Raw genomic sequence first — 26,753 nt, forward strand, 5'->3', positions numbered from 1 at the left:
CTATTCCTAGGGTCCTCTTCTGTTTCAGCTGGTCAATGTCCATCAGAGAATATGTCCCACAAAGATCTCCCTTCTGGGAGACGCCTCAGGCAAATAGTGCCAGCCCTGAGCTGAAACAGGTTTTGGCAGCTTCTTCTCTGCCTCTCTTTTCTCTCCTACAGCTTTATAGCTAGAGCTGGCTGGATTATCAATATTGACTTTGGCTGGCTGGCTTGGCTACCCAAAAGGTATTTTGCCTTAATTTCCCAGATGACAGGTAATGCTGCCCTCTCCCGGTACTACTCAGCAGAACCCCTGGATTTGAAACCGGGGGCTGCAGCCTCAAATCCTGCATCAGCGAAGTGTCCCTCCGGTCTCATCTCCTTACCTCTGCTTTTCTCCTATCTTAATATCTATCCTTTTCTTTGAAAGGTGGTTTCTTTTTTCACTCCCTCCCCTTCCTTGGCTTGGTAAACCAGTCCCTAATCTCTTTTCACCCCAGATTGGAAGGTGTGTCCCTCTCTGACACGCCTTAGAGTTATGATGGTCTCTTCCAGGTTTCCATAGCTCCATTGCTCAACCATTTGCCAGGGGTAACCATTAACCTAGCACTTAACTCACTCCCCACCTTTCTTGCTAGAGGGGATTTTCCAATCATTGTTTAGCAGAGCCAGATTATCCCACCATCTTCTCTAACCTCTTGGATGGGATCTCCCCATCTCAGGGTACCCTGGACAAAGTTGGGGAGGAGGATGTATTTTTTAAAGTATATACTTGTTTATTTCTGTCCCCCTCACAATCTTCTCACTTACCCTCCCGTCACACACACTAAAAAGTAAGTTTCATGAAGCCCATACTTAATTAATGTTCAGTACTTTGGGTCTACCACCTGACCCAGAATAGGCACTAAATAGTTGCTGAGTGAATGAATAACACCCCTCTGTACTTAGGGATGTGGGTGTGTGTGCATCTGTAGGAGGGGTACAGACTTGTCTCAGCAGGAGTGTAGCTGTTCTTATCAGGTCTACTTCTCTCCACCAGACTTTGGTGTAATTCGAATGCTTCCACTTCCTTGTGGGAGACAAAAATTATAATTGAGACCCAGTAGTTCCCTCGTTGGGGTGGTAATACCCTCAACCAAGGATATAGGCAAAAGAGGACTAGGATAGGAGTCTTGCTTATTTCTGTTTATTTATTTAAAACACGTGGCTTTTACTAAGTTTACCAGGCACTATTCTAAGCTGTTCATAAATACTAGTTCAGTGGGTACAAATATTAATTTAGAGTTGTTGGTACAGGTTTAATAATGTGCTTATCTTCGCTCTCCGGAAAAAAAAAAAATGCAATTCGCCTCTACCCCTTTAGGCTGCTCCCCCCAAACCGCCTAGACCAGTTAGTTCTGTAGGCTCTGACTCAAGCTCCGCTTCCGACTTTCACAGGCTCCACCCCGCGTCAATCAAAGCCCAAACCCGGAAGGCCTAAGGCCCGAGTGTTAAGCAACGGCACTGGCGGCGGGAAGTTTGAACGTTCGGACACCGCCCCATATGCGAATAGACCAATCAGCGTCCAGCCGTCTTAGCAACAGCGATCCTCTCCTCCCTCCAGTCCTGTCGAAATCTTAAGCAGGATCCGGATCTCTCCGGCCAATAGCGGCTTAGAGGGGCGGGGCGTGTGCGCGCGCACCCCGCCCCCACTCAGGTGTGCCTCTCTTGCGGGAGGGCGGCTCGTAGTGACGCGGTTTCGCGCACGTAGCTACCCAGGTGACTGAAAACGCGGGAAAGTGCCGCGAGTGTCCGCAACTGGGGTGGGAAGTCGAGAAGTTAGGGCAGCGATAGTGGAGGCGTGGTTGGCAGAGGCGGGGAGAGGAGACGTGCAGACTCGGCCCTCAGGGCCCTCCAGCCAAAGTACAAGCTCCAGGTGACCGGAATGTGGGTGGGGCACGTGGGGTTTTGCAGTCTGGACTTTGGTGATATACCTAAGAAGTCGCCCGTCAAAATGTCCGCAGATGTTAAAAACAAAAGGTTACCGCATCTCTCCCCGGCCCTTGCAGCCCTGCGCCTCAGCCCTCTCCCAGTTCGGGTGGATTTGCGTGTCTACGCACCCCCTATCCCAGCCTCCTGGCGGTGAAATCCCGCTCCTGAACCGTCTTCGTTTTCTGCTCCCGCAGAGCGTCCAAGGCCATGTTCTCCGTAGGAACGATCCCAGGCGGGACGCCGCAGAGCCCGGAGCCGGGGGCAGCTTCGGCCAGTTTTCCCAGCCTGGCCCCAGTGTCGGGCGGTGGGGAGGCTGAGGAGGAGGAGGACAACGAGCAAGAACCGGCGGAGGTCTCTGGGGCGGCGGTGTCTGATGTCTGGTGGAGCAGGCGCTTGGATCCTGAGAGCAGGGAGTTGGTTGGAACTTCGGGATGTTAGAATCAATGGGCTTGGAATAGCTGGCAGGTCACTTGCCTCTGCTCTGTTTGACACTGAATGGGGACGATGATACTTATCTCAGTCAGGGATTTGATAAAATGATTAAAATTAAGTAGGACATGGCATAACCCTACACTTACCAGCAGTTTCCTTTCCTGTCGGTTTCCTTTCTTCTTCCTGGGATAGATCTATCTGTGTGCGCTGTGGACTTCAGGATACTTGGGCATCGCCTACTATGACACTAGTGACTCTACCATCCACTTCATGCCAGATGCCCCAGACCATGAGAGTCTCAAGCTTCTCCAGAGAGGTGGGAGCAGAACCATGGATTCCTCTACTCTGAGACTGGAAGTGTATTTCACTCTTCTATCCTTACCTGTCTCAATTTATTTTATTGACTCCCAGAAGTTCCCCCTGTTGTTTATAGGAATTCATTTCATTATTCAACACTTATTGTTTATAATGTATCAGGTGCTGGGCAAATCAGTCATGTCCGTCCTGCAGGGCTTTGGAGTCTAGTGACAATCTCCAGGTCACTCTTCCCTCCTGCCACCCTGCCAGTCTTCTCATTCCTCAATCTCATGCCTGACTCCTACCTATGCTCCCAATGTGCAGAGCACCTCTTACTTTTAGAGGGAGGAAATGAGGGTGTGTTTGTTTGTTTGTTTGTTTGTTTGTTTGTTTGTTTTGGAGGGAGTAGAAGGAAATAGCAAGGGGAGGCCTATGGATACCCCCTTAGAGGATCCTTTTACTCATTTGGTCTCCATTCTTCTTCCAAGTGTTGGATGAAATCAATCCCCGGTCTGTTGTTACGAGTGCCAAACAGGATGAGAATATGACTCGGTTTCTAGGGAAGCTTGGTAAGGACTGGGTAAGGGGAAAAGCAAAAATGGGAAAGGAGTGAACTGTGGAATATTCCAGGAGACTAAAGGGTCTTGGAGGAGCAACAGCCAGGAGGCCAGAATTGGGTGAGAGGGAAGGTGGGACAGAGGCAGAGGACTGAGATGTTCAGACTCATGGCCCTTTCTCTGCTTCCCCCACAGCCTCCCAGGAACACAGAGAGCCTAAGAGACCTGAAATTGTATTTTTGCCAAGTGTGGATTTTGGTACTTCCTTTCCTTTGCCCAATTCCTCATCCCATTTTTCCTACCCCTTTCTCCTTACTCTACTTGAGCTCCATCAGAAGTCTCTCCTCAGCCTTATCTTATCCTAACCCTTTGTGTTCTCCAAGTCCCATAAGCAGTCTCCTCAAGATCTCTCCTGCTCCTTACCCTTTAATAACCTGAAACCTTGTGAAGTTTCCACATAGGCGTGTCTAGGGATGAGGGTCTTCCCTGAGAAGAGGAAGTGGTGACACTTTGTGGATAGCTTTGATTGTTGGGATTTTTACCTTTAAGCCAAAGCCATTTGTCCCCTAAAAAAAAAAAAAAAAAAGACAAAACCTTCCCAGGTTTGTAAAAAGTTTTACAAAACCTTCCCAGGTTTGTAAAAAAGATAAGGAATGTTCTATTCTACTTAGATATTAAGACATTAGTGTTATTCATTCCTCTATTAATATGATCCTTTGACCCCAAATTCCAAATAGATACCTTAGGAATAGATATTCTGAATCACTTGTCTTTCTCAGGTTGTGCTCACAGCCAAAGATCTTTATATTCTAGGTAAAATAAAGAGATAATTAGACTAAGTCTGAAAATTTGGTACATTATTATTAGTATCATCATCATCATCATTTTATTTTGAGAGTGTGTGAGCAAGGGAGGGGCAGAGAAGGAGAGAGAGAATCCCAAGCAGGCTCCACGCCGACAGTACAGATGCAGGGCTCAAACTCGAGCTCTGAACCATGAGATCATGATTTGAGCTGAAACCAAGAGTCAGAAGCTTAACCAACTGAGCCACCCAGTCGCCCCTGAAGATTTGATTCTTGTTTCAGCTTTCCATTAACTGCCTGTGTAGCTTGGCAAGTCACATCCTCTCTCTTGCTTCTATCATCTCATTCTTAAAATGGGGTGAAAATTGGGCTACAAGACCTTTCCCTTCCCTTTCATGCTTCCCCCAAAATAGGTCTGGAGATAAGCAAACAGCGCCTTCTTGCTGGAAACTACTCCTTCATCCCAGACTCCATGACCACCACTGAGAAAATCCTCTTCCTCTCCTCTATTATTCCCTTTGACTGCCTCCTCACGGTAGGAAGGGTCCTGGGAGATGAGGGCTGGTTGGAGAAAGGGACCAATACCCATTCCTAGGGTTGAGTCCTGGGAGGTACTAGTCCAATCCTGGAAAATAATAGTTTTCTCTGGTGTTGTCCAGCCTCCAGGACATTGGGATTTACCTCAACTGCATTACTGATTTCCTCCCAGGTTCGAGCACTTGGGGGGCTGCTCAAGTTCCTGGGTCGAAGAAGAATTGGGGTTGAACTGGAAGATTATAACGTCAGCGTCCCCATCCTGGGCTTTAAGAAATTTGTGTTGTAGGTGATTTACCCTAACCTCAAGCAAAGTAAGGTGGGATTGGGAGGTCTTAATAGCAAGACAAGGTGGGGGTGGGGTGGGGTGGGAGGAGTGGGCAGTGACCCATCAGGTAAAGTGCTCTAGGACACATAGGAGCACCTGAAGGGGGTGTGGAGCTCCGGGGAGATGACTGAGACAGTATTCCAGGAGGGGGATCTAGGGGGTGGAACCTAAGAATGAACTCACACCACTCCTACCCCAGCCACCTTTCTTTCTTCTTGTTTTCTGTCCTCAGGACCCATCTGGTGAGCATAGATCAAGACACTTACAGGTAAGGAGATGGAGGCAGGCTGTCGTCTCTGGGGAGAGAGAAGGATTAAGTTTAATACTCTAATAATCCCAGTGAGGCTCCAGTTTCTTTAATCCAGGGGTTATTAAGGTCTCTCTCCTTGAAGAAAAGGGAAGAGAGGGAGAAAAGCCCAAAGGTGTCACCTTCCTTTTCTAAAGAGAAAAACTGATACAGAAGTGAGGGACAGACCTTACAACAAAATTTAATCTCAGGAGGATGTTCCCAATCTCCCTTCCATCTTCTCAATTCCCTTTAAAAAATCCAAGTTACCTTGGGGCTCCTGGGTGGCTCAATCGGTTAAGTGTCTGACTCTTGGTTTCAGCTCAGGTCATGATCTCATGGTTCAGGGTTCAAGCCCCGTGTCAGGCTCCATGCTGACAGTGCAGAGCCTGCCTGGGATTCTTTCTCCGCCCCCCCCCCCCGCCTCTCCCCTGCTCTCTCTCTCAAAAATAAACTTAAAAAAAATTTTTTTTAAATCCAAGTTACCGCAAGCTCCTTCACTTCTCCCTTACAGTGTTCTGCAGATATTTAAGAGTGAGTCTCACCCTTCAGTGTACAAAGTGGCCAGTGGACTGAAGGAGGGGCTCAGCCTGTTTGGTAGGTATGCCCCTTCCCTCCTCCCACACTACAAAATGCTGCCAGAAAAGCAGCTGCCTCCCGACATGTGTCCCAGTCCCTCTTCCCTCCCACTTCACTCCTGTTGCCAGATGTCTCTTCCACTCCAGTCCAGCTTTCTGATGCTCCTTGTACCCTCCCTGAGCTTGGGCATCCTCCCCCCCCCCCATCCATAGTTGTCCAGTGTCATTTGCATATCATCTCTTACTTTACCAATTCCATGTTCCTTCCTTGGGTTTCTATGGATGTTTCTGCTGGTTGTGCACCTGTCTAGGGACTTTGGGAGTCCCTATGTTTAGAGGAGAGTTATATAACTGCATAACTGTCCATAACTTATGCATAACTTATTTGCATTGAGTCTTTGTCTGCTGTCTCTGGCTTTAGGGTGTAGTGGGGACATCTCCCCAAGTAGCCGCATGGTTTTACTGTGCATACCTCAGAGGATTGTGTCTAATGTTTACATATATGTGTTGGCCTCTTTGTGAATCCAACCACAGCTGCTCTGTGTATTTTTCTGGCCAACTGTTCCTGTGAGTGGCTATCCCTCCCTAAGCCCACGGACGGTAATCCTGGCTCAGACTTGTGGCCAGTCGCTGGCTTTAGCTGCCTTTGTGTTCTGTATCTGCGGAACGCCCCCAGGCCAGCCTGTCCAAACTCTGTCCTAACCGAACCTCTGGCCCGGATGCCTCAGTTTAGACACACCCACACATTCCTTTTTCTGCCGCTGCCTTGTAACAAGCTCACTGCCTGCCCCTGCTCCCCACAGGAATCCTCAATAGATGCCACTGTAAGTGGGGACAGAAGCTGCTCAGGTAAGTCTCACACATGTGCTGCAGGTTAATGCATTCATTCTACAGACTGACACAAACCACCCCATCTCATAGTGCTGAGAACTGCCATTTCCCAAATGCTGGCTAAACGCGTTTAATCCTCACACCAATCCCGTGTGGTAGCTAGTATCCTCATTTTGTGTTGTCAGCACAGATAAACGTGTATGCCCATTGATGGTACAGACTGGCACACATGCAAGCAGCAGAAACAATCACAAAACACTAATGCACACATGGTAATATCTTTTTTTATTGAAGTGTAGTTGATATACAATATTATATTAGTTTCAGGTATACAATATAGTGATTCAGTGTTTATATACGTTATGAAGTGATCACCATGATAACTCTAGCTACCATCTGTCACCATGCAAAGTTATCACAGTATTATTAACTATATTCCTTATACTATACATTGTGTCTTTTTTTTAATAACTGGAAGTTTCGACCTCATATGGTACTATCTTTACTTTTTTTAAGATTTTTAAATTTTATTTTAAGTACAATCAACTCCCCAACGTGGCACTCAGACTCATGACCCCAAGATCAAGAGTCACATGCCAGGCCCCACATGGTACTATCTTTAATTATAAAAACCACACTTCACATTTGAGCTATTGTCTGTTGACTTTCAAAATTGTGTCTCTATTTCTGAGCTGTATATGTGGAATGCTCACCGCACATCATCACCAGTTGCAATTTCTATAGGCAGTTCAAGCTCAGAGCATCTAAACTGATGCCCACTGGACCTGTTCATCTTCCTGCATCCTTTTTTATCTGCATAATGGCATCGCTGGCAGTACTGCTTCTCAACCTTGGATTGATGCTTCTCCTTCACCCTTCATATTCAATTATTCACTGAGGCCTATTGATTGTACCCTGAAATGTCTTTCTCAGCCATCTCTCTCCCTCTTTCCACTGCTCTAACTCTGGCTGTAATCATTTCTAACCTTGGGCATTGTATTCACCTTCAGATTGGTCTCTGTGCTTTGAATCTCTTCTTTTCCCAATCTGTCCTTCGTTCTAAAATACTTGTCATTCCACAACAGAGATCTGAGCATGTCACTCCACTTTTTTTTTTTTTAAACCTTAAGTAAAAACAAAATAACATAAACCTCAGACTTCCCCGTTCTCCGTGGGATGGAGATTAACATCTTTAGCAGTGTGATGTTCAGGGCCCCTCCCATTCACCCCAATTTAAACTTCCATGATTATTTTCCCAAGCCCTTCCTAAATCCATCCTTACTGGATCTGCCCTATAGTCCAGTCATTTGGGCCACTTTCCATCATGGAAATACACCATGCCCATGTTTATGCAGTTCCCTCTGGAAAGTTTTTCCCTTGTTCTTCACCTGTCAGAATCTTACATCTTCTTCAAGGTACAAGCCAACTATCACCTTCGTGGTGAAACTTTCACAGGCACCCATAAGGAGACTGACACACACCTTCCCATTTGCTCTCACGTTGCCTGTTTGTTTTCTAGTTGCACTGTCACGTCAGGTTGGAGTTAGCGGTCGGTGAATCTGCTTGTTCTCATAGCTGTGAGCTCCGTACAGCGGTCATTCCTGTTACCTCAGTGCCTGGCACACTGCCTTGTATGTAGTAGCACCGAGTGAGTGAGTAGGTACACAAATGCAAACACATTGGTCATGTCGTCTGTACAAACTCAGAGCTGAAACCTTTGCTAGCCTACAGGTGCGCAATCCTTTACCCACCTCACCTGCCCTGCACTGTGTGTCTTTTAGAGGTTAATTTAGGATAATCTGAGGTCATCTCCAGGTAATTGGGATGCCTTCATTACCCACGCATTCTACAGGTGCAGATCTCTAATCTCAACCAGGATGAGAGAGAAGGAATTCTCAGGGGAGAAGAGATCAGCATTAAAGGGGAGGGGAGGAATGCAGATCCCCCCAGGTAGGATCCAGCAGGGCATGGAATCACAACCTGAATCATGAACTAAGGACCCAGTTGGCCTCCAACTGGACAGGGCACCAGGAAGGTGACTGAATGTCACATTATGCTCTAAAGAGCACTGTGCTCACAGTCTGGAGACCTGAGTTTGAGACCCAGCTCTAGATTTTGGACAAGCTGCTTGTCTAAGGGCTTCATTTCCTTAGCTGTAGAATTAGGAGGTTTAGCTTGACTAAGATTTCTCCTGGCACTAGCAGTACGTGAGTCAGAAAAACCTAAGTATTTTTTTTAATGCTTATTTATTTTTGAGAGAGAGAGAGAGCGCGCTAATGTGAGCACAAGTGGAGGAGGGGCAGAGAATCCAAAGTGGGTTCTGTGCTGACAGCAGAGAGTCCCATTCAGGGTTCAGACTTGCAAGCCGCAACATCATGACCTGAACCAAAGTCGGATGCTTAACTGACTGAGCCACCCAGGTGCCCTGAAAAACCTAGGTATTTTACAAGAAAGTCTGCTTGTACTCTCCAAGGTGGGGAAGGGTATTCACAGACTGACCTACACAGCTGCTGGTGGAGCTCTCTGTGGCTAAGGAGCAGAGGTGCCTAAAACCTACCCTCAAATCCAACCTAATTCTCCATTTTACTCTAACCTGGGGTGTTCTAACCCAGGGTAACTGGCCATAGACTATATAGTGTGAGATACATATCCTAGGGCCATAGTGTCTCCATAGGTTGGTTCTTTATATAAAGTAGCATTCCTGGGGTGGCTGGGTGGCTCAGTCCGTTGACTTTGGCTCAGGTCATCATCTCACAGTTTGGGGATTTGAACCCTGCATCGGGCTTTGTGCTGAGAGCTCAGAGACTTCTTTGTATCCTCTGTCTCCCTCCCTCTCTGCCCCTCCCCCCACCCCAAAAATATATAAACATTAAAAAAATAAATAAAGTAAAATAACATGCCTAATGGCTTGCTCTAATACAGAAAAGAATTCATGGGCTCACAGGTCCTTGCAGAGTCTCACACTCTTCATAGTCATAAAGAAGATAGGGGCACCCAGAATTAGACAAACACAGAAGAAACATTTATTACCATATACTAATTTATTAGGAAATACCTCAGGCACACAAAATGTGGAAGTAATAATAATACAAACGTCTATGTTTGCACGAACAGATTTAAGAATAAGGCAATGTTTTTGAAGGGGCGCCTGGCTGGATCAGTTGGTAGAGCACATGACTCTTTTTTTAATTTTTTTTTTTTCAACGTTTATTTATTTTTGGGACAGAGAGAGACAGAGCATGAACGGGGGATGGGCAGAGAGAGAGGGAGACACAGAATCGGAAACAGGCTCCAGGCTCCGAGCCATCAGCCCAGAGCCCGACGCGGGGCTCGAACTCACAGACCGCGAGATCGTGACCTGGCTGAAGTCGGACGCTTAACCGACTGCGCCACCCAGGCGCCCCCATGACTCTTTTTTTAAAACATTTTTTTTTTAATGTTTTTGACAGAGAGAGACAGAGCATGAGCAGGGGAGGGGCAGAGAGAGAGGGAGACACAGAAGCCAAAGCAAGCTCCAGGCTCTGAGCTGTCAGCACAGAGCCCGACGCAGGGCTTGAACTCAACAGACCGCGAGATCATGACCTGAGCTGAAGTCGGACGCTCAACTGACTGAGCCACCCATGCACCCCAAGCATATGACTCTTGATCTTGGGGTCATGAGCTTGAGCCCCAGAGTGCGTATAGAACTTACTAAAAAAAAAAAAAAAAGACAATGTCATTGAAGCCTCTTCAGTATCCTTCCCAATCCTTCTCTGCAGAGATGACCATTATCATGAATTGAGGATTATCAGTCCACATGGAATGGTTATATACTTTTACAGAACAACAAGAAAAGATGAACGTGTGTGCAATTACACCCAGAGACACTTTCACAGCTAAATGCAGATAAACTCACGCTGACTCACCGTCTCCTACTCAGCTGCAGAGAGAACTAGAGTGTTGGCACACAAATACCTCAATACGCTACACTCCCTCTAAATATTGACAAGCTCCATTACATATCCACATGGAATGACACATGGTTACATCCATCAAAACCATGATAAACAGACTCGTGCTCACATGCAGAGATTTTTAGTAGATCTGTGTAAACACGCCCGCATAGATAGGACACTGTACTTGCCAGTACAGATACTGATTACCACAATCCCCAGGGACCTCCAGACACACATTTTCACAAACTGGGATCAAGACAATAACGAGAACAGATGTAATTTCTGTCCCCACCCCCCGTGTCATGCCTCGCTTCCAGGCTATGGTTCACACGTCCGACTCACGACCTGGGAGAGCTAAATTCTCGGTTGGATGTCATTCAGTTTTTCCTACTACCCCAGAATCTGGACATGGCTCAAATGCTGCATCGGTTGCTGGGTCATATCAAGAATGTGCCTGTGAGCCAGGGGTGGGGGCCGGGAGGTGGGGAAGGAGTTTGAGGGTCAATATTGGACATGGGGCTTTTTGAGGAGCATTAGAGTGGGAGAGGGAAAACAATGGCTGTCCCTTTGACTGTAGCTGATTTTGAAACGCATGAAGCTGTCCCACACCAAGGTCAGCGACTGGCAAGTTCTGTACAAGGTAAGATCTTCCTTCTTGAATCCCAGAAGTCCAAGTTAAGTCCCTCAGCATGTGATCCAGACCTTCTGTACTCTGGGCACCCTCTCCAACTTTATCCTGACACTTTTTTTTTTAATTTATTTATTTTGAGAGAGAGAGCGCACGAGTGAGAGAGCAAGCATGAGCCGGGGGGGGGGAGGGGGCAGAAAAAGAGGGAGGGAGAGAGAGAGAATCTTTTTTTTTTTTAACATTTATTTATTTTTGAGACACAGAGAGAGAGAGACAGAGCATGAACTGGGGAGGGTCAGAGAGAGAGGGAGACACAGAACCTGAAACAGGCTCCAGGCTCTGAGCTGTCAGGACAGAGCCCGACGCGGGGCTTGAACTCATAGACCGTGAGATCATGACCTGAGCTGAAGTCGGATGCTTAACCGACAGAGCCACCCAGGCACCCCGAGAGAGAGAGAATCTTAAGCAGGCTCCATGCTCAGCTCAGAGCACGACTTGGGGCTCGATCCCCCAGACCCTGGGATCATGACCTGAGCTGAAATCAAGAGTTGGATGCTCGACTGAGCCACCAAGGCACCCTATCCCAACACTTAAAAAAAAAAACAAGAAAAAAACTTTGTATTGTAGAAGTTGTGAAAAAAAAATATTTAGAGTAATATAACGAGCCTCCATGTACCCACCATGCAGCTTTGACACTTGGACTCATGCCAATCTTGTTTCATGTATATCTTCTCCTTGCTTTCCCCTTCCTGGATTATTTTGAAGCAAATTCCAGCCATCATATAATTTCACCCATAAATATGTTAATATGATTTCTAAAAGAAAATTTCTCTCTTTTTTTAAATGCATATTTATTTTGGGGGCACCTGAGTGGCTCAGTCGGTTAAGCGTCTGACTTCAGCTCAGGTCATGATCTTGCGGTTCGTGGATTCAAGCCTCGCATCAGGCTCTGTGCTGACAGCTCAGAGCCTGGAGCCTGCTTTGGATTCTTTGTCTCCCTCTCTCTCTCTGCCCCTCCTTCACTCACACTCTGTCTCTGTCTCTCTCAGAAATAAACATTAAAAAAAATTTTTTTTAATGCTTATTTATTTTTGAGAGAAAGAGTATGAGCATGAGAGGGGCAGAGAGAGAGGGAGACAGAGTATCAGAAGTGGGCTCTGCACTGATAGCAGCTAGCCCAATGTGGGGCTTGAACTCATGAACCATGAGATCATGACCTGAGCTGAAGTCAGATGCTCAACTGACTGAGCCACCCAGGTGCCCCAAAAATTACTTTAAAAAATTTTTTTAATGTTTATTTATTATTGAGAGACAGAGATAGAGCATGAACATGAGAGGGGCCGAGAGAGAGGTGCCCCCCAAAACTACTTTTAAAAAGGAATAATGGGGGTGCTTGGGTGGCTCAGTCAGTTAAGCATCAGACTCTTGGTTTCTGCTCAAGTTTGATCTCACCATTTGTGGGATTGAGCCATGCTTTGGAGCCTGCTTGGGATTCTCTCTCTCCCCTTCTTTCTGTCCCTCTCCCCCACTTATGTGGGTGCTCTCTCTCTCACAATAAATATAAATAAAAACTTAAAAAACATAAAAAGGAATAACAATATCATTATCTTACTAACAATCAGCATAATTCTTGAATATCACAAATTGTCCGATGTTCACATTTCTATTCTTTTTAAAAGCAGGTTTTTAAAAATTTTTTGTAATGTTTTACTTTTGACAGAGAGAGAGAGAGAAAGAGAGAGAGAGCAAGCGCAAGTGGGGGAGGGGCAGAAAGAGGGAGACACAGAATCTAAAGCAGGCTCCAGGCTGTCAGCACAGAGCCTGACATGGGGCTCCAACTCATGAACCATGAGATCATGACCTGAGCCAAAGTTGGAAGCTTAACTGACTGAGCCACCCAGGTGCCCCAGATTTTTTTTATGTTTATTTATTTATTTATTTATTTTGAGAGAGAGAGAGAGAGAGAGAGAGAGAATCCCAAGCAGGGTCCATGCTGTCAGCATAGAGCCCCAACTGGGGCTCGAACTCATGAACCATGGGATCATGACTTGAGCCAAAATCAAAAGTCAGATGGGGTGCCTGGGTGGCCCAGTCGGTTAAGCATACAACTTTGGCTCAGGTCATGATCTCGTGGTACATGAGTTCGAACCCTACATAGGGCTCTATGCTGACAGCTCAGAACCTGGAGCCTGCTTCAGATTCTGTGTCTTCCTCTCTCTGCTATTTCCCTGCTCTTGCTCTGTATCTCAAAAAAAAAAAAAAAAAAGTAGGATGCCCAACTGACTTGAGCCACGCAGGCCCTCCTGATGTTCACATTTCTAATCCTCTCTTAAATGTCATGATTTTTAAAACATTACATTTTGTTTAATCAGGATGCAAATATGTTCAACATATGGCAATGGTTTGATGTCTCTTGAAGTCTCCTTTGTGGGTTCCTTTTGCCTTTCACAGTTCTCCCTCCATCTCTATCTCAATCTTTATCTCTCTTTTTCCCCTTGCAAATTATTTGTTGAAGAAGTTAGATTGTTTGTCCGACAGAATTTCCCTTAGCCTGGATTTTGCTGAATGTAATCAGTAGGTGTTTTTGACATGTTTTACGCTCTTCTAGAATTTCTGTAAGTAAATAGTTGAACCTAGAAGATCGATCAAATCCAAGTTAGATTTTTTTCAATACTGTTTTATAAGTGGAGGAATATAATGTCTCATATGTCTGTCTCTCCTTTTGTGATGTTAGTTAGCAGCTTTTGATGTTTAATACCTAAGTCCATTATTTCCTTATGGATTGAAAAGTAGTATTATTCTGTCATCCTTTCTTCATTTATTAGCCAGAACATTTCTGTAAAGAGAAACCCTCTCATCTGCTTTTTGGTTTCCCAGTGATATATTTCATATCATAGAAATTGCTTGATTTCCCTCCCCCTGCTTTTATTTATCAGCTATCAGCATATAGGAAATTGGTTCCCTAACATCCTCCAAGGTAGCCAGTGTGTTTTTTGTTGTTGTGTATCATCATGAACTCAGGTTTATGCGTGTGTTTCAGTCCTCTGCAATTTTAGTCTTTCTACATGTTCAGATTATTCCATCTTTGGCCAATGGGAGCCTCTTCATGTTGGCTTCTGAGTCCTTTAAACATGACCCCAGTAGACTTTCCCACTTGGCAGCTTCCCTCCTGCTCTCTGATTTGATGGGATCTAACAAAAATATCATTCACATTTCCTGGTTTTATTTTATTTTATTTTATTTTATTTTATTTTATTTTATTTTATTTTATTTTATTTTATTATTTTTTATGTCATCTCTGCACCCAAAGTGGGACTTGAACTCTTGACTCCAAGATCAAGAGTCACATGCTCTTCTGACTGAGCCAGCCAGGTGCCCCTACATCTCATATCTCCTGGTTCTGACCCAGGATGAGACATTTCTCCAAGGAGCCCTGGTTCCTTTTAGTGAAAAATTGTATCACAGGCTGTCTCAGTCTGAATGCTAGAGGTGCACAGCATGTTTTACTTATTGTTTTTAAGACTTTTCTGTGGACATATATAGGAACTTTTAAAAAGTAAAATACATGCATGATAAAATTGGTACTGATACCACCAATTTAAATTCAGAAGCACAGCATCCTTACCTTATATATTCCTTTACTTATCTTCTTCAGTGTTTCTTCTTCATACTGAAAATTCTGGTTCTCAATAACACTAGCAATGAGAAGATTAGAATATCATTCATTTGCCTTTTCCTACATTACATCCACAACGATCTTAGTATAACACTTCTAGCACTACTATCAATGATATTATTGAAAATAATTTAAGATTTTTTGGGAGGAGGAGGGAAGTTCTTTTTGTCCCTACTAAGGATATACAGTCAAATTACTGTGTTTTAGTCACTTGGAATAGTTCCTCTCTGTGTAGTTATGTCACTATCTGGACATACATTTATGTTCATTTGTTTCATTCTATTTTTGATTTTTAAGAATTTTTTAAATTTCATTTATTTTTATAATTACATAAAATATTTATGTAATTCCAAACTATTATGTAGTCAACTAATTCTAGTTTCTATCCACCTCCCCCACCTATAGATAACATTTTCTTTTAAAAATTTTTAAGATTTATCCTTCTGTTGCTTTGTTTTAAATTCTTTTTTTTTTTTAATAATTAAGATGTAAAGAAAAGTTGCAAAAATTGTACATGGTGTTCTCACATATCCTTCATCCAGTTTCCCTTAATGTTAACATATTACCAAAACAATGTTGACATAACCATAGTACAGTTATGTCAGAAATCTTTTATGAGTTATAATTCAGTGTTGTATTTTTATTTTACTCAAATTTTTCTAGTTTAGTTCCTTAAGAGTTCTTTTCAGATTGACTTTTAATATACCCATTTATTTATCTTTTAGTAGTTTTTTAAAGTGTATTTTTATTTGAGAGAGAGCTAGAGAGCAAGCAGGGGAGGAACAGAGAGAGGGAGACAGAATCTCAAGCAGGCTCTGTGCTGCCAGCACCCAGCACAGATCTTGATGTGGAGCTCGAACTCATGAGCGCGAGATCATGACCTGAGCTGAAGTCAAGAGTCCGACATTTAACCGACTGAGGCACCCAGGCGCACACCCCGCCTTTTTTAAATAGTTTTTTAAAGTGTATTTTTAATATGCCCATTTAGCTTTTAGATTGGCTTTTCAGATTCACGTAGGCTTTTGATACGCCCTTCTGACATGGCCCCCAGTCCATTTTTGAGCACTTCCTAACTTTTTACCACTACAAGATGCTCCAGAGTCATCTTATATTTTCCTTGCCTAAGCCCTAGAATCAACCATTTCTCCAAGGAGTCCTGGTTACGTTCTTTGGAGAATAGTATTAGAAACCAAGATCTGGACACTAGATGTGGTTATTGCTACTGGGGTATCTGTCACTTCTTTTTACCACAGACAGAGCTAAAGAAATAAATGTAGTATGCTAACCCATGCATATACATCTGTATTCCTGAATCGATCTATCTATATAAGAATCCATGAGTTCATACTCATACCTCTGATACCACAGAGTTCACTCTATACCACAGTCAATACCACAGAGTTCACTCCAGACTTCCTCCTTTCCTCATTTGTAACTTCCTTCTCTGCCAGTGAGAAACCTGCTTCTTATTATCTTCAGCAGGTTTCTTTTAACATGAACAGATATGTGGAACTATTTGTATCTTCCATTCTCACTACTGAACATTCATCAGCCAGGCCAGGCTATGCATTCAGGGACTCTGCACACTGTGTTCTCAACGTAGCGTGGTGGTTAAAAGCCAGACACCTGGGTTCAAATCCCAGCTCTTTTATTTACTCTGTGAGACCTTGAGCAAATTATGTTATTTCTTTGTGCTTCCAGTTGCTCCTCTGTGAAATGGAGATAATTCCTATCTCCTAAGATTATTTTGAGGATGAATGAAATTAACATATGTGAAGAGTTTAGAACATTGCCTGTCACCTAGTAAGCATTCAATAAGTGTTGGCTCTTACTCCTACCTCTATTCATTTACTCATGCTCTTGCTTTCAAACAGAATACTCTCCTTCCTTTTGAATAGCCTTATTCACAACCAAGTTCATTTCCTTTTTTCTGTAAAGATAGCCCATATTAGTCTTTTTTAAAAAATTTTTTAAATGTTTATTTTTGACAGACAGAGCATGAGCGGGGAAGGGGCAGAGAGAGAGGGAGACACAGAATCAGAAGCGGGCTCCAGGCTCTGAGCTGTCAGCACAGAGCCCAACGTGGGGCTCAAACTCACAGACCGCGAGATCATAACCTGAGCCGAAGTTGGATGCTCAACCGACTGAGCCACCCAGGCACCCTAGTCCATATTAGTCTTATTCTCTGAACTTATTTCATAATTTTAATCAGTTCCATAACTTGGTCAATCTGTTTTGTGGGTAGTCATTATTTTTGCTGCTTGTTTGTTTATTTCCATCACGGCTAGAGTATAAACCCTTTGATTTATTTACTTCATATATCTTCTACCACCAAGTAAGGCTCAGTAGATGCCCTATGGATTTGGTCTGTCCGCTCAGTCTAACCTTGGCAGCCACCTCAGGGCCCTGAGCTTCACCCTGGGTAATTAACTGTCAGTGACTCTCACCCTTTCTCTCTTCTTGCTGTCTTTCCCCAGTGCTATCTTGCTCCTTCTGCTCATTTACTGTTCTGCCTTCCATATCTCTACTTCTCTTTCTCCTTCCTCAGTATAAAATCCTTTCCTCTTAGGGGCACCTGGGTGGATCAGTTGGTTGATCATCCAGCTTTGGCTCAAGTCATGATCTTGTGGTTCATGGGTTCGAGCCCTGTGGCAGGCTTTGTGCTGACAGCTCAGAGCCTTCTTTGGATTCTCTTCCTGTCTCTCTGCCCCTCCCCTGCTGTGTGCGTGCGCATGTGCACTCTCTCTCCCTCTCTCTCTCAAAAATAAGTAAACACTAAAAATAAATAAAAAGTTTAAAAGATCCTTTCCTCTACTGAAGCACCTACCACTTTATTTTTACTTATTTATTTATTTATTTATTTATTATTTTTTTAATGTTTATTTATTTTTGAGAGACAAAGAGATATGAGCCAGGGAGGGTCAGAGAGAGGGGGAGACACAGAATCTGAAGCAGGCTCCAGGCTCTGAGCTGCCAGCACAGAGCCTGACGCGGGACTCAAACTCACGAACTGTGAGATCATGACCTGAGCTGAAGTCAGAGGCCCAACTAACGGAGCCACCCAGGTGTCCCTATTTATTTATTTTTTAAGTTTATTTATTTTTCTTGAGAGAGAGAGAGCACGAGCAGGGGAGGGGCAGAGAGAGGGAGAGAGAGAATCCCAAGCAGGCTCCACCCTGTCGGTGCAGAACCCAAGAGGGCTCGAACCCAAGAACTGTGAGATCATGACCTGAATCCAAACCAAGAATCGGACACTTAAACAACTGAGCCACCCAGGTGCCCCTATTTTTAAATCTTCGGGGTATATTTCTGTCTTCCTTGTTTGACCAAGAGCTCATCTGGGACAGGGCCCATTTTAGTTCTTTGTAGTCTCACTATTTAGTGTAGTGCCTGACACAGAATTTTACAGATGCCATTTTCCTCACTTACTGTTTCTTTTTTGCCTTTGAGATCTTCTGTCTTTTATATTGTGTTTCCCCCTGCTGCTCTCTGTTCTTCTCAGTCCATCCCTCAGCCCACCTCAGCCCATCTTCTGTCCATTTCTGCTGCAGACTGTGTATAGTGCCCTGGGCCTGAGGGATGCCTGCCGCTCCCTGCCCCAGTCCATCCAGCTCTTTCAGGACATTGCCCAAGAGTTCTCTGATGACCTGCACCATATTGCCAGCCTCATTGGGAAAGTGGTGAGTGGAAGACTGAGGCAGAACCCCTGGGGACCTAGGGAAGAGAGGTGGGATTGGAGGACACAGAAGGACTGTGCTCTGGGGAATGTGCTATGGAAGATGAGAGACATCAAAGTCAGTTGGATGACCAAAGAATGAGATGGTGAGAGGAAGTGTCAGAATGTCAGAGACCTGCTTGGAGGGTTAGGGTTAAAGCAGGAACTGCAGGGAGGATTGGGACCCGAGTAGAGGTGAGGAGCAGGATTGGGAGATGGTTCTGGGTGATGAGCAACTGGACTTTTTATCTCCTCAGGTGGATTTTGAGGGCAGTCTTGCTGAAAATCGTTTCACAGTCCTCCCCAACATAGATCCTGAAATTGATGAGAGTGAGTGTTGGGTGTGCAGTGGGGCCTATGGGCCCCAAACATGAGCCTGCCCAGTGATGGGGTACCATCATCAGTAGGTGGCCACTACAACTGGGGCTAACTAACCATGGCAAACAGGGCAGGAACCTTACTTTCGATACTCATATGTCTTCCACCCTCCTAGAAAAACGAAGGCTGATGGGACTTCCCAGTTTCCTCACTGAGGTTGCCCGAAAGGAGCTAGAGAATCTGGACTCCCGTATTCCTTCATGCAGTGTCATCTACATCCCTCTGGTGAGGGCAGGAGGATGGGTGTAGCCTCCAGGGGTCTTTTATGGGAGATATTAGGTTTATGAAGGACACAGTGCTGGATAAGAAAACCCCTGGGGAAGTGTGAAGAATATGAACATGGTGGTGGCTTTAGGCCCTTGAGAGAAGCACTGGAGAATACTGGGATCTCTGGCATCCTCTGGGGAGATAAGGTGCCCAGTACTTTACTCCCTGTTTTAACTCCTCTGCACTCTCCCCAGATTGGCTTTCTTCTTTGTATTCCCCGCCTGCCTTTTATGGTAGAGGCTAGTGACTTTGAGATTGAAGGACTGGACTTCATGGTAAGGCCCTTGACTTCTATGGGGGGGGGGGGAAGGGTGATGAGGGAAATGAGTCAGCAGCTGAGGGAGGGCCTTCCCCCATCAGCACTGCCCAATATGGGATGTCTCTTCTACAGTTTTACTTTGATCTTTACCAGCTCTGAGATAAAAGAGAAAGAAGTCAGGTGAGAAAGAGATAAAAGACCTGTACCCTGAAAACTACAAAATGATGAAAGAAATTGAAGATGACATAAAGAAATGGAAAGACATTCCATGCTCTGGAAGTGGAAGAACAATTGTTGTTAAAATGTTGATACTACAGTTTACAGATTTAATGCCATCCCTATCAAAATACTAACAGTATTTTTCACAGAAATAGAACAAAGAATCCTAAAATTTGTATGGAACATCAAAGACCCTGAATAGCCAAAGCAATCTTGAAAAACAAAAAACTGGAGGTATCACAATTCCAGACTTCTAGTTTTATTACAAAGCTGTAGTAATCAAAACAATATAGCACTAGCACAAAAATACACACATAGATCAATAGGACAGAATAGAAAGCCCAGAATATGCAATAGAGAGGGGCACCTGGGTGGCTCAGTCAGTCAGACTGACTCTTGGTCTCAGCTCAGGTCTTGATCTCAAGGTCATGAATCAAGCCTTGCATTGGGCTCCACGCCAGGCATGAAGCCTACTTAATAAACTCAAAATGGATTAAGGACCTAAATGTGATACAGGAAACCATAAAAATCCTAGAAAGAGAGCACAGGCAGTAATTTATCTGACATTGGTTGTAGCAACATCTTTCTAGATACCTCTCCTGAGGCAAGGGAAACAAAAGTGAAAATAAACTATTGGAGCTACATCAAAATAAGAACCTTCTGCATAGCAAAGGAAACAACCAAAAAAACTAAAAGGCAACTGTGGAATGGGAGAAGATATTTGCAAATGACATATATGATAAAGGGTTAGTACCCAAAATATGTAAAGAACTTATAGGGGCGTTTGGCATGCGACTCTTGATTTCACGGTTGTAAGTTTGAGCTCCATATTGAGTGCAGAGATTACTTTAAAAATTTTTTTAAATATTTATTTTTGAGAGGGCGGGGAGGAGCAGGGAGAGAGAGGGAGACACAGAATCTGAAGCAGGCTCCAGGCTCCGAGCTGTCAGCCCAGAGCCCAACGCGGGGCTCAGACTCACCAATGGTGAGATCGCCATCTGAGCTGAAGTCAAACCCTTACCCGACCAAGCCACCCAGGGGCCCCAAGATTACTTAAATAAATACAATTTAAAAAAAAAAGAACTTATATTACTCAATAACAAAGAAAAAACAAATAATCCAATTAAAAAATGGGCAGAAGACATGAACAGACATTTCTCCAAAGAAGACATCTAGATGGCCAACAGACACATGAAAAGATGCTGAGCATCACTCACTGTCAGGGAAATACAAATCAAAACCACAATGAGATATCACCTCACACCTAAAGCCACACTTTAGTCAGAATGGCTAAAATCAAAAACTCAGGAAACAACAAGTGTTGGCAAGGATGTAGAGAAAAAGGAACCTTCCTGCACTGTTGGTGGGGACAAAAACTGGTACCATCACTGTGTAAAACAGTATGGAAGTTCCAAAGAAAATTAAAAATAGAATTACCCTATGATCCAGGAATCACACTGCTGACTATTTACCCAAAGAATACAAAAACACTAATTCAAAGGGATACATGCTCCCCTATGTTTATAGCAGCATTATCTACAATAGCCAAACTATGCAAGCAGCCCAAGTGTCCACTGATAGGTGAATGAATAAAGAAGATGTGGTACACACAATGGAATATTACTCAGCCATAAAAAAAAGAATGAGATCTTACCATTTGCAATGGCATGGAAGGATCTACAGAGTATTCTGCTAAGTAAGATAAGTCAGAGAAAGATAAATTCCATATCATTTCACTCATATGTGGAATTTAAGAAACAAAAATGAACAAAGAAAAAAGACAAAACCAAAAAACAGACTCCTGACTATAGAGAACAAACTGATGGTTACCAGAGGGCAAGTGGGTGGGGGGATGGGTGAAACAGGTGAAGTGGATTAAGAGTACATTTATCTTGGGGCACCTGGGTGTCTCAGTCGGTTAAGCATCCAACTTCGGCTCAGGTCATGATCTCAGGGTTCGTGAGTTTGAGCCCCACATCGGGCTCTGTGCTGACAGCTCAGAGCCTGGAGCCTGCTTCAGATTCTATGTCTCCCTCTCTCTGTGCCCCTTCCCCACTCACACTCTCTCTCTCTCAAAAAGAAACGTTAAAAATAAAAATAAAAAGAGTACACTTACCTTAATAAGCACTGAACAGTATACATAGAAGTATTGAATCACTATATGTACACCTGAAACTAATATAACACCGTATGTTAATTATACTAGAATTAAAAATATATATATCAGAAATTATCAAGGGGAGGCATAACTAAACTAGTGTTTAAGAATGAATATTTGGGTGATAAACTTACAAAGAAATAAAGAATTGATTCCCAGAAAGATCGGAATAGAGGTTACTTTTGAGGAGCTGGAGAAGGTTGTGATAGGATGGCTCTCTGGGGTAGCTGGCAAAATTTTAATTTCTTAACTCAATTTGTAACCTACATGGTTAGTCACAGGGTATTTGCCTCATAATAATTCTTCTACACATTTGTTTAATTCAGTTTTTTTTCTTTCAATGTTTATTTTTGAGACAGACTGTGAGCGAGGGAGGGGCAGAGAGAGGGAGACACAGAATCCGAAGCAGGCTCCAGGCTCTGAGCTGTCAGCACAGAGCCCGACGTGGGGCTCAAACTCAGGAACCATGAGATCACAACCTCAGTGGAAGTCAGATGCTTAACCGAGCCACCCAGGCGCCCTGTTTTATTTTAAAATATAAAGTTAACGGGGCGCCTGGGTGGCTCAGTCGGTTAAACGTCCGACTTCGGCTCAGGTCATGATCTTACGGTCTGTGGGTTCGAGCCCCGCATCGGGCTCTGTGCTGACAGTTCAGAACCTGGAGCCTGCTTCCGATTCTGTGTCTCCCTCTCTCTCTGCCCCTCCCCTGCTCATGCTCTGTCTCTCTCTGTTGCAAAAATAAATAAAAACATTAAAAAAATTTTTAAAAATAAATAAAATATAAAGTTAAAAAAAAAAGTTGGGGTGGGGCTGGAGGTGATGTTAGAGAAGATAGAGAGCATTAATGCAAGGCCCACAGCTTTGAACCCTTGCACCCAGTTTCTGTCAGAGGAGAAGCTGCACTATCGTAGTGCTCGAACCAAGGAGCTGGATGCATTGCTGGGGGACCTGCACTGTGATATCCGGGGTGAGGAGAAGCAAAAGGCTGGAGGGGAGCGGGCAGCTTGGAGGATATTCTAACAGGCTCCTTTCTTCCTGCTCTCTCACTCTGACTTTGTACCTTTTCCTCTCAATGTCTCGGGGTGTCTCAGACTCTTTCTCTGCAAGCCTATTTCCAGGTCTTTCTGCTGGCTTCTTTGTCTCTTCTTCATTTTCTCCTGGAGCTAATGTCCACCCCCTTCCTCCCCTACCTCTAGACCAGGAGACCCTGTTGATGTACCAGCTGCAGTGTCAGGTGCTGGCGCGGGCAGCTGTCTTGACCCGTGTGTTGGACCTTGCCTCCCGCCTGGACGTCCTGCTGGCTCTTGCCAGTGCTGCCCGGGACTATGGCTACTCAAGGCCCCGTTACTCCCCCCAACTCCTTGGGGTCCGAATCCTGAATGGCAGGTGAGAACAGAAGGGGCTGGAGGCATAGACACAAGGGGCCCAAAGGCCCCATCTCTGGTGCCTTTATTTATCTGGATTCACAGGCCATGTGCGAGGTAACTCTCTACCCACTGCAGACATCCTCTGATGGAACTCTGTGCCCGAACCTTCGTGCCCAACTCTGCAGAGTGTGGCGGGGACAAAGGGAGGATCAAAGTCATCACTGGACCCAACTCCTCAGGGAAGAGCATATACCTCAAACAGGTGAGGAGAGGGGCACATGGGTAGCTCAGTCAGGTGAGCACCCAACTTCAGCTCAGGTCATGATCTGACAGTTCATGCGTTCAAGCCCCACATCGGGCTCGCTGCTGTCAGCACAGAGCCTGCTTTAGATCCTCTGTCCCCCTCTGTCTGCTCCTCCCCTACTTCTACTCTCCCCCAAATAAAATAAAATAAAATAAAATAAAATAAAATAAAATAAAAACAAGTGAGGAGAATCCCTGCACACTGGGCCTCTGGCATCTTTTTCATTGTCTCCATCTCCCACCTGCCTGCAAACATGGGTCCCTACAGCTCTTCCCCTGTGTTCTGACCCGATCTGTCATGAATAGTCTGTAGTGCACACTCCCTGCTCCTCTACCTCACGTGTTCCCATTCTGTACTTGAGGGAGAGCCATGCTCTAACAGATCTTTCTGTGCCCTGAAATCCTCTCCCCCATCTCTGAATAGATCCATGCCATTCCCAGGTGTGCCTCTGCCCCCTCCCCCCTTCCTTTTTCCTGATTCTAAAGAAAGCTGAAGGGGCTCTACTCTCCTATTAAACTGTGTCCATCCCTCTTTGATCTATAATTCACCCCTCAGCCTTGACTCACCTTTACCCCAGCCCACACCATCAGGCCCCAGGCCCTGTCTCCTCCGTTTCTAGGTAGGCTTGATCACATTCATGGCCCTGGTGGGCAGCTTTGTGCCAGCAGAGGAAGCCGAAATTGGGGCAGTAGATGCCATCTTCACCCGGATTCATAGCTGCGAATCCATCTCCTTGGGCCTCTCCACCTTCATGATCGACCTTAACCAGGTCAAAGGGAGCAAAGGGGGGTGGGATTGTGGGAGGGTATTAGTAAGGAAGGAACTCTACTCTTGAAAAATAATCAGGGGCACCTGAGTGGCTCAGTTGGGTGGGCGTCTGACTCTTGATTTCAGCTCAGGTCATGATCCCAGGGTTGTGGGATCAAGCCCCGTGTTGGGCTCCATGCTGAGCATAGAACCTGCTTAAGATTTTCTTCTCTCTTTCCCTCTCTCTCTCCCTCCCTCCCTCCCTCCCTCCCTCTTCCTCTGCCCCTTCACATCCCCCCATGCTTTCTCTCTAAATGAAAAAAAAAAATCTAAAAAGAAAAATGATCAGAACAAGAAAAGTCTTCATTCTGCAGCATGCCTTCTGTATTAGGGGCAGGAACCACCAAATTCAGAGACTGGGAGAATCAATACCATGAACTTTTACTGAACCTTTGATTTGCACGAGACACTGTTGGCAATGAAAGGATGAATGAAATGTGTGTCTTACCACTGAAGAACCTGCAGTCCAGTAGGGTGGACACATATATAAGCAGCTTTATTCACAGTCAGACTGTGGTCAGTGCATTACAGGCTTGAATGCCAATGAAATTCTCCCTTGTCCGCCTGGTACCCAGCAGGTGGCGAAAGCAGTGAACAATGCCACCAAGCAGTCTCTGGTCCTCATTGATGAATTTGGAAAGGGAACCAACACGGTGAGGAGACAAAAGAATGAGAAACTGAGGAGGGGAAGCCGGGGGAAGACAAAGGAGCACGAGGGTGACGCTGTGCCTCGGGAAAGGAACAGGGGTGCATGGGGCAGGAAAGAAACAGAAAAGTACAAGATGGGGCAGGCCAGGGCAGGTGGAGAGGTGTACACAGGGCACCTCTGGTTCAGTACCCTCACCCCTGCCCTCTGCACAGGTGGATGGGCTTGCGCTTCTAGCTGCTGTGCTACGACACTGGCTGGCACTTGGACCCATGTGCCCTCACATCTTTGTGGCCACCAACTTTCTGAGCCTTGTTCAGCTACAGCTGCTGCCACAGGGGCCCCTTGTGCAGTATTTGGTAAGGAAACCCATCTAGCCCTCTAGGGATCCATAGGATGAGCATTTACCAGAAATGAGGACAGGCTCTTCAGGTACGACAGGGGCTCCCTGAGCACAGGAACCATTTCTCACTCCCCACAGGGATTGGCCAAGGGTTTCAGGGCGGGAAGCAGAGACATTGATGACATACTGTCCCCTTGTATCTCTTTTAAGACCATGGAGACCTGTGAGGATGGGGACGACCTAGTCTTCTTCTATCAGGTTTGTGAAGGTATTGCCAATGCCAGCCATGCGTCCTACACAGCTGCCCAGGCTGGGCTTCCCGGCAATCTCATTGCCCGTGGCAAGGAGGTGAGATCCAAACGTCAAGTACCTCCATCAGGGCTCCCTTCCATTAGCCTGGCTTTCTGGGTCCATGGGATTTCTGACCCTTAGTTCCAGTTCTCTTACCCAACTCCCCCTCCTCCATCCCCCACCTCCACGTCCCACCTCCACCCCCACCCCCACCCTCCTTCTGGTTCCTAGGTCTCAGATTTGATCCGCAGTGGGAAACCCATCAAGCCTGTCAAGGAGTTGCTAAAAGAGAAGCAAATGGAAAAGTGAGTGTGTGGCCCAGTGTCCTGGCTCTCTCTAGCATGTCTGCAGCTCTTCTCCCCCTTTCAGGGACTCAGCCTCTTTGTCCTTCAGAGACCCACGATTTATCCTGAAATCCCTAAATTTTCCTGGGCTCCCTGTGCCACACCCTCTCTCCTCTGCCTGGGGACTCAGTTATCTCTTCTCCCATAAATCCCATTTTTCGGGGCGCCTGGGTGGCTCAGTCGGTTAAGCGTCCGACTTCGGCTCAGGTCATGATCTCTCAGCCTGTGAGTTCGAGCCCCGCGTCGGGCTCTGTGCTGACCGCTCAGAGCCTGGAGCCTGTTTCAGATTCTGTGTCTCCCTCTCTCTGACCCTCCCCCGTTCATGCTCTGTCTCTCTCTGTCTCAAAAATAAATAAAGGATAAAAAAAAAATTTTTTTTTTAAAATCCCATTTTTCTCTCTCCCATTAGTTGCCAGACGTTGGTAGATAAATTTCTGAAACTGGATTTGGAAGATCCCAACTTGGACCTGGACATTTTCATGAGTCAGGAAGTGCTGCCGGCTGCCACTGGCATCCTTTGAGAGTCCTTCCTTGGCTTTCCTCCACTTCCCAAGACCCCAGCGAGCTGCCATGCCCTGTCTCTTTCCTGGTCTCCCTCAGGCCCAAAATTCTCAATTTTCCTGGAAATTCTGTTTCACGTTAGGAATAAAGTTTATTTCAGAGCAAGCTATTGTTTCTTTAGAGCAGCCATCACAAAACAATAGGAAAGACATGAAGCACCAAGCAGAAGTCCACAGAGGGGCCTGCCCTGCCTCATTAAGAACACAGTGACACTGGGGCACCTGGCTGGCTCAGAGGAGCGTGTGTCTCTCAATCTC

At 45.3% G+C, this 26,753-nt stretch overlaps 1 protein-coding gene across 3 annotated transcripts; it reads left to right on the plus strand.

Moving 5' to 3' along the window:
- Positions 1 to 1,646: 1,646 nt before the first annotated feature.
- MSH5 (mutS homolog 5) lies at positions 1,647 to 26,590 on the plus strand. Of its 3 annotated transcripts, none has more exons than XM_032593139.1 (25): positions 1,647 to 1,739; positions 2,147 to 2,303; positions 2,577 to 2,700; positions 3,170 to 3,250; positions 3,434 to 3,496; positions 4,455 to 4,576; positions 4,751 to 4,860; positions 5,136 to 5,171; positions 5,704 to 5,786; positions 6,571 to 6,616; positions 10,851 to 10,989; positions 11,111 to 11,173; positions 18,389 to 18,517; positions 18,810 to 18,882; positions 19,046 to 19,155; positions 19,392 to 19,472; positions 22,713 to 22,800; positions 23,030 to 23,219; positions 23,336 to 23,462; positions 24,124 to 24,273; positions 24,890 to 24,964; positions 25,173 to 25,316; positions 25,511 to 25,648; positions 25,823 to 25,896; positions 26,345 to 26,590. In XM_032593139.1, the coding sequence occupies exons 2-25, from the start codon at positions 2,160 to 2,162 to the stop codon at positions 26,454 to 26,456; spliced, it is 2,502 nt and encodes an 833-aa protein (XP_032449030.1). In that variant the 5' UTR covers positions 1,647 to 1,739; positions 2,147 to 2,159; the 3' UTR covers positions 26,457 to 26,590. The 3 variants fall into 3 exon arrangements, with proteins under 3 accessions (XP_032449030.1, XP_032449032.1, XP_032449031.1); XM_032593140.1 differs by lacking the exon at positions 1,647 to 1,739 and adding an exon at positions 1,752 to 1,896; XM_032593141.1 differs by lacking the exons at positions 3,170 to 3,250; positions 3,434 to 3,496.
- Positions 26,591 to 26,753: the final 163 nt, after the last annotated feature.

Source organism: Lynx canadensis, chromosome B2, assembly GCF_007474595.2.
Source record: "Lynx canadensis isolate LIC74 chromosome B2, mLynCan4.pri.v2, whole genome shotgun sequence".
Classification (NCBI taxonomy): domain Eukaryota; kingdom Metazoa; phylum Chordata; class Mammalia; order Carnivora; family Felidae; genus Lynx; species Lynx canadensis.